Source organism: Lagopus leucura, unplaced genomic scaffold (genome assembly GCF_019238085.1).
Source record: "Lagopus leucura isolate 7727_CA_CO unplaced genomic scaffold, USGS_WTPT01 Super-Scaffold_100002, whole genome shotgun sequence".
Taxonomy (NCBI): Eukaryota; Metazoa; Chordata; class Aves; order Galliformes; family Phasianidae; genus Lagopus; species Lagopus leucura.
The window spans coordinates 54,517,500-54,525,250 of NW_024962263.1; the positions used below are offsets into that span (position 1 = coordinate 54,517,500).

At 43.2% G+C, this 7,751-nt stretch overlaps 1 protein-coding gene across 8 annotated transcripts in view; it reads left to right on the plus strand.

Moving 5' to 3' along the window:
• Positions 1-5,770, plus strand: part of FAM110B (family with sequence similarity 110 member B) — a 102,097-nt gene extending 96,327 nt beyond the window's left edge. For all 8 annotated transcript variants that reach the window (XM_042870256.1, XM_042870263.1, XM_042870262.1 and 5 more), the window contains one exon: positions 3,957-5,770. In XM_042870256.1, the coding sequence (XP_042726190.1) occupies positions 4,244-5,356 (1,113 nt within the window). In that variant the 5' untranslated portion in view covers positions 3,957-4,243 and the 3' untranslated portion in view covers positions 5,357-5,770. The remainder of the gene's footprint in view (positions 1-3,956) is intronic.
• The last annotated feature ends 1,981 nt before the right edge of the window (positions 5,771-7,751 follow it).

A 7,751-nucleotide genomic window follows, 5' to 3' on the forward strand; every position in this document is an offset into this window, starting at 1 on the left:
GCAGAGGAAAGGCTGTTAGGCTTTGTTATATGTACCCACTGTGCTTCATTCTGTCCTCCGTACCTCCTGTCCATCCCTCATTCTCTGTCCCAGAGGAGTGAAGTAAGAGCATGAGCTCTGCAGTTCAGCACAGTGTTGGTGGGTGAAGATGCATCCTCACTGAAAGAGTAAAAATTCCCATGTTATCATGTATGCCATAATTTCACTGTTGTTTTTTGCTGCTGTGCTGCAACTTGAATATTGCTAAAATATGTAGTGGTTTCAGAGTAGACGTTCAGGCAAAGGCTGATTGAAACTTGATCAAGGTATAGGAGCTACAAGGCAAGACAGAAATTTGTTGAGATTGAGAAATTGAGAATTTGTTTCTAGTTACTGTTAGTTGTATAGCTATTGCTGCTGCACCATGTTGTCCCAAATCATGCAGCAGGTAAGCCTGTTGCTTAATTGTGAATATCTAACAAATGTATGGCAGGTCTAAGGGCAATGAGAGCATGATGCCTAGGATGAGTAAGTGCTTTGGGTCACTCCCTCTGCCACAAAGGAATCTTGAATCAAAGTGCCTGGTTGAAAATAGAGCTTTAAAAACCTAAGCCCCTCTATTCCTTTGTGTGTTTTGTATTCTGCTCAGTAGTTCTGCAACAGGCACTGATTTTAGAAGAGCTCAGTGGTACAAACTTCAAGAAAGCTTTTATCAGTGTATGTGTATTATTAAAATGAAGCATGCTTGAATGTGTGCATAAGTTTGCAGTTTTGATTCTTTTTAAATGATCTCTTAAGCCTAGTGATCTTTTTCTAAGGAAGTGAAATAATGGGAGTCTGGAGCGAATCCTGAAAAACATAATCCCATCCTTGGGAAGAATTGCATTTACAGAATAGACATCTGGATGTGAACTCTTGTAAAATGTTTCTTAGGCCCCTAAGTATATTTCATTTCCTGGGAGTGGAAGTGTTGCCTCTGAATTTCTACAGTATAAAGCCAGTACTGGAGCCATCCACAACAGGCAATTCCAATGGCTAAGCTTGAACTTTCTTCATTTTAGGCCAACAGAAAGCCATTTCCACCCTTGTTGCTGCAATTATGGTTTTCACAACTGGAAACAAAGTGGCACAGTTTCGTCTTCCCATGACTATGCTGTGCTGCTGCTGCTCAGCCTTTTTTGTTAGTGCTGAAATTAGTAAGTGACTCTCCTAGCATCATGGCCGTGTTTCAAGTGCCTGTGAACAACAGAGGCACTGATAGGAATTGCACTGGGTGTCCCAGCTCACAGCAGAATTAGGCTGCAGTCATCAGAGCACAGGCAGGAGAGGTTGTTTCAGTAGTACCTACATCCACCTGTCTTCCACCATGCTTTCTGTTCTAGTGCAGTCTGATTAACAATTTCTAGCTCTCTGAGGTGCGAGTACTGAGTAAACTTCCCCGTGATGTTTAAACACAGTACCTCAGGAATGCAACATGCTTTCTACTACTAGCTGAGTCTACCCTCAGTTTTTACCAGCAGCACAAGGACAGAGCTCCCTGTCTGGCCACGTAACCACCTGGCCCATGCTGTCTCCAGACAGCATCTCTGCCCTGGCTCCCCCCAGCCCTTTGCTTTTCTTTGAAGGCATGCCTGGAGCTCATTGCCAGTCACAGTGTATTTCCATTGACTTCAGGGCATTTAGCCCCGTGTGTGCTTGCAAACAAGCACTCTCGTTCCCTTGGGTGAACATGCATGCACAGTGGGAATTTTTTTCTTCTTTCTTCCTTTGAAGAAAGCCTTCTAAGCAGTGCTTGCTGGCATCAAGCAGGGCTGTCCTGAGTGAGGGAGTTACTAAATGCTGAGGAAAGACTTCCAAAAGCCTTGGTTCCCACAGCCCCAGAAATCTGCGGTGTGCTCAGAGCAGCTCTCTGGGAGCAGAGTGGAGCTGGCAGGAGTTCCTCTGGGCAGAACCATGGCCTTCAGTGACAGTGGCTGAGGAGAATTGCAGAGCTGTGCTCTTGCTTATTCAAGTGCTAGTAACTGGGTTGGGTGACAGTGTTGGTTTAGTACATAGAATCGAAGGGTTGGCTTTTGGAGTGAATTTTTTTCTTTTCATTTTTCTTTTCTCATGACAAGGCCCTTGTCCTTGCATATATTCAATTTCTGCATGTAAGCACTAAATACGGCAATCAGGAATTTCTACAAGCTCTGTGCTGGCAGTGCGGGTTTGATTTGTGTATATGGAACAGAAATGTGTATGTGCAGATGCCTGCTAAAATTGCCTTCAGCACATTTGGAAAGTCAATGCTTAATTTTTAAAATAGTCCCAATAAATATGTTGATTCAAATGAGGAAAAAAAGAGCTTTTTCTCTTTCAGGAAGACTTAGTTAAAATTCAGGAAGTCACTAGGATTTATAAAACAACACTGAAAGGAAAGCTTAATTAACATTTCACTACCCTTTCAATTGCACTGAATGCATGTCTGGTTTATCACCCACCTAAATATGTTAGTTTGTATTTGAAGAATGCTTGTGACAGTGAGCCTTCAGGAGAAAGCTCAGCTTTTTCCTATAATCTCATTATAGCATTTATACATTTGGTTTCCTTGCTTTGACCTTGAGTGGTTTAGAGAAAATATTCATTGTATGTATCGTGTACTTCTGGGAATAAATACTTGAGGCTGCTTTCTTTGTTTCTTAAGGTATATTTAGCTGGAATTACGGGTTTTTCTGTGGGATTTAGAGGAGTTTGGTTTTTTTTGTTGTTGTTGTTGGTCCAAACAACATACTGATAGTTAAATACACTAGGGTTAGTAAGTTGGGTAACAATAGATGAGCATGGCAATAGAGGCAAAAGCAGGTCATCGCTGGGAAGGATGCTGCTTTGAGCACCTCGGGATGAGTAAAGAAGCAGCAGCAGCTTTTCCTGCTCTCCCTGAAGAACACGATGATAGCAGAAATGGGATATTAAAAAGGACAGTGTAGATTAATGGGGGCAGTAATAAAACAAATGAGGCCCATTAGCTAAATCGCTGCTTTAAAACTAGGTTCTTTGGTAAGTGCTCTTCAGTGCCTCATGCGGGAGAAATTGCTACAGCATTTGCCATGTTATCTGCAGTGTTGCATTTTAGGTTGTGTGTGGTGTTGTGGCAGTCTGAAGTGACAGAATCTTAAAACAATTTAAATAAAGGTAAATGTTGTTTTGGACGTTGTGCTCCTAGAAAGCTGGAACAATTGTATCTAAATGCAAAGACAAGTTCTCTTTTTTCAAGTCAGGTCGGAATGTTTTACATGCTTCCAAAATCCATCATTAAAAGAATAAAATATTTGTTTATTCTCATTAGGTTTAGGGTTATCCTGTTATAGTTAATTTGCCCTTCCTTAAGAACTTGGAAATCCTTGTTTTGCTGTGGGGACTCGTGTTCAAACAGCCTTGAAGCTGCAGTATGGGGTTTCAGCAGTATCTCTGGTTGGTTGCTTGTTTTTCTGTTAGCTTAATGATGAAGCGTATGCCTTGCAATTAAAACACTACATATCTCTGTTTTCTCCTTGAGTTTTAGACTGGCTTGTTTTCCGGAGCATTTAATAAAATAGGAAAATACTCTGCCTTTGTTAGAATTATATGTTGCCTCTAAGGAGAAAAACTTTGGGGGTTTAGAGATAAAGTATGTTGAGAAATCAACTAGACAAAGCCACAGGCAGTGTTTGAAAGTGCACTTTCGTTCATCATCTGGAGGTATGTGGGTCTAACCCAGTGGCCCAGCCCATTTGGCATCACTGTCCCTTACCTGCCCCCAGACACGTGTGGCTGCATCCCAGCAGGGGCCTCGTGTGCTTCCCCTTTCCTTTTGCCATAATCCCACTGGGTGGTGGTGGGGCACCCAGCGCTGCCTCCCCGCGCTGCCACAGGAGAGGAGAGGAGGGTTGGGCTGCTGTTGCTATCGCTCTGATGTCAGGCGCTGCCACTAACATGTGGTTGGCTCTTCTGCCTTTCAGATCGCACAAAGGAAGCAAGGAGACTCCCACATCTTTCAGCGAGAAGAAAGGAGGCAGTGGAGCAGACTAATACAGACTTGTGTCTGGTGGCCTTGCAGTACAAAGGCTGCCTTTAAAAGAGAAGCACAGCGTTATTTAATGAGCTGTGAGATGAGGCGCTGCTGCTAACGCTCAGATCCCTGGATTCATCGGCTATTCATTGTGCTTAATGTACATGTTTCTACACCGTGCGTTTAGGAGATCCCAGAGAAGAATCCAAAACGGCTGCGGGGGAAAGACCACCAAACATGCCTACAGAAACACTACCGACAGGTAGCATGGTGAAGCCGGTCAGCCCTGCTGTGACTTTCACATCCGCCGTCCCTCTCCGCATCCTGAACAAAGGACCTGACTATTTTCGCAGGCAGGCGGAGCCTAACCCCAAAAGACTGAGCGCGGTGGAGAGGCTGGAAGCCGACAAGGCGAAATACGTCAAAAGCCAGGAGGTCATCAATGCCAAGCAGGAGCCTGTGAAGCCAGCAGTGCTGGCGAAGCCGCCGGTCTGTCCTGCGGCCAAGCGGGCACTGGGCAGCCCCACCTTGAAGGTCTTCAGCAACAATGCAAAGACCGAGAGCGGTGTCCAGAGAGAAAATCTGAAGCTAGAGATTCTGAAGAACATCATCAATAGCTCTGAAGGCTCCAGCTCGGGTTCGGGGCACAAGCATGGTCCCCGAAACTGGCCACCCCACAGAGCCGATTCGACGGAACTGAACCGACATTCATTCGCTGAGTCCTTGAAGGTCTATCCCACACAGGGCCGTAGCAGCCCCCAGGAGAGCAGCTCCAATGTCAGTAGAAGGCTCCTAGACCAGTCTGCAGAGACTTTCTTGCATGTCTCTCACAGCTCCTCAGACATTAGGAAAGTAACTAGCACAAAGCCCTTAAAAGCAATACCTTGCAGTAGTTCAGCCCCACCTCTGCCTCCAAAACCCAAAATTGCTGCCATTGCCACCCTGAAGTCCCCAGAGATTGAGGCAGTTGAGTCTGGATGCGGAGTTAGTAGAAGACCCTCCCTACAGCGATCAAAATCAGACTTAAGCGACAGATACTTTCGTGTCGACGCAGATGTTGAACGATTCTTTAACTACTGTGGACTGGATCCTGAAGAGCTTGAAAACCTTGGGATGGAAAATTTTGCAAGGGCTAACTCTGATATTATATCCCTCAACTTTCGCAGTGCAAGCATGATTAGCTCAGACTGTGAACAGTCTCAGGACAGCAACAGTGACCTTAGAAATGATGACAGTGCCAATGACCGTGTGCCATACGGCATTTCTGCTATTGAAAGGAATGCCAGAATCATCAAGTGGTTGTATAGCATCAAGCAAGCTAGAGAGTCACAGAAAGTGTCCCATGTGTGAGAAAATCCACAGGAGAAAAAGCAAGGACTGTATCTTTGTCTGTGAATATTCAGTTGTGAAGGGTTGTGAAGTCTACTTGAAGTCTTGTACACTTCTCAAATCTCTTTGTGTTGCTTGTTGTGCAATGTTTCCAAGTTGCATGCCTGTCAACATGTGAACTGACCTGGCTTCCACTTGAACAATAACCAACTGCAGAGCCTGGCTGAGCATACACATTATCTGCCAAAAGTTTAAGACAAGAATCTAATTAGGGCTTTAGTATAATCAAAGTGTTTACATGGAAAGGTTATATGACTTCTTTGGTATTTATGTGGTTCCTTGTGGGTTTTATATGTCACTTTTTGTCTTAATACTGATATCTTCAACTGACGTTTCTAGGTTCTAAGTTGAAATGGAATCCCATTCAGGGGGAGAGTGGGGGGGGGGGGGGCCCGCGGGGAAAAATTGGCCACTGTAAGAGGTTTAGACATGCAGCAGTAGGCAAAGCAACCTTATCTCTTGTAGAAGGTGGATTATTGGCAGCTGCAAAGCTGTTTCTGAAAGGCAAGGAATGCGCTGTTCTTTGCTAAAATATGTATCCCTACCTGTAGTAAGGGACTGTTTAGGTTTCTGTTTCTAGATAAGCACCCTCAGTCTCACAGCTGAGGTGGTCTAATGAATCTGCTTGACCACTCATAAACTGAGTATTGCATTTGCTTTGGTGTAAGCATTTTAATGATTTTGTATTACCCTGTTGGAAAAGCTTAAAGAAGGTTAGAGTCAACACACAAAAGCATCATAGGTGCAGGATTTTGTGGGTTTCGTTTTTACTCTTAAGATTCCTGGTCTTAAACTTTTGACAGGAATGATTAGATCCTATAGCTGATATTGAATGCCTTTATTAGTCAAACACATCATGACTACAAAGTCCATGCTGTCTTTTAATTTGTTTTGTAGACCTATTTGAACAGTTAATGAACAAAAATGGAAACACACAGCCATATCAATGTAACTCCTCCTATTCCGAAGTAAATACACTCAGTAGCTGAACTATATCTGAAAAATTGTGATTATGTTGTCTTGCATATGTTATATCTAAGGCTGTGAAAGTTTGTTACAGCTCTAGAAAGTGTAGAAACATGACAGTATGTAGCTTTATTTTCTTTCCTCCTTTGATGGTTAGTGCTGCAGGTTGAACCTGTTACGACTCTTTCGACAATCTGTATCTTCCCAGTGGTTTAACTAACTGTCATTTCAACTGACAGTTGTGGTGTGCTAGCAGAGGAGTTGAAAGTACAGTGGCCTGCTTCATTATTCTTGTATACATGCTTTGAAATAAATTGCAGCACTACCTTATACTTCATCAGCTAATAGGAAACTTTTTTATTGTGTAAATGCTGTAAGACTTTGTATATACTTCAGTTGTTACGAAATCTTTAAAAGGAAGAGTGTTATGCTAATAAATAGCTCCTGGTGCAGGTATGGTGGGTTTTGTTCATTTTTTTTTTTTTAACTCCTCCCATTCTTACACTGTATTGGGAACTGTGTTTTAGTTCCATTGAAGGTCTACATTAACTAATGGTGCCAATGAAAGGTTTCTTCCCAAAAGTGCTTTTCAGAACACAGTTTCTTAGAAAGTAACAGTAGCAGCATGATCCATATGCAGAACTAGAAGAAATTTTCAGGACTAAAAATAGCTTCCTTGCTCCTTACCTAGCAATGTTCCTGTTCCCCTTTATAACATCTATTTGTAATGAATCACCACGGTCTTCTGTGTTATTCTTCAGCAGTGATTATTTATATATTTCAAAATTCAAGTTGCTTTGCACAATTGGGATCTATATTTTCTTTAAGAAGCCTGCAGCCCCTGTTCTGACCCATAGCCATAGGTAGTTAATGGAGGCAAAACTAAAAGCAGAGCAGAACGGTCATTTGGTGCCTATGGTACAGCAGTGAGGCAGTGGCACAGCTGCTCAGAGAAGCTGTGGTGCCCCATCTCTCAAGGCCAGGTTGGTTGGGGCCCTGGGCAGCCTGAGCTGGTGGACAGCCCTGCCCATGGAACGGTGTTGAGTTGGAACTGGATGGTGTTTGAGGACCTTTCCAACATTAAGGCATTCCAGGAATTATCCTACATTGTTTTATACAATTGTTTCTCAAACAGTTGTTCACTGAGAGGAAGGCAAGGCACATATTCAATTGCAGGAAGCTACTCCATGCTTTCTGCAGTTGGCTTCACTACCTAAGACTACAGCATTCCTAGTGAGGAGATACATATTCCAGCTACAGGCACATTTGTGACAGTTTAAGCCTCATGGATTTTGGTTGGCACTGACATCACACTGGTTTTTCAAGCATATTCTTCCAGTAGTAAGTTCTACTCAGATCAGTGACTACTTTGCCAAGGAAAATAATGCTT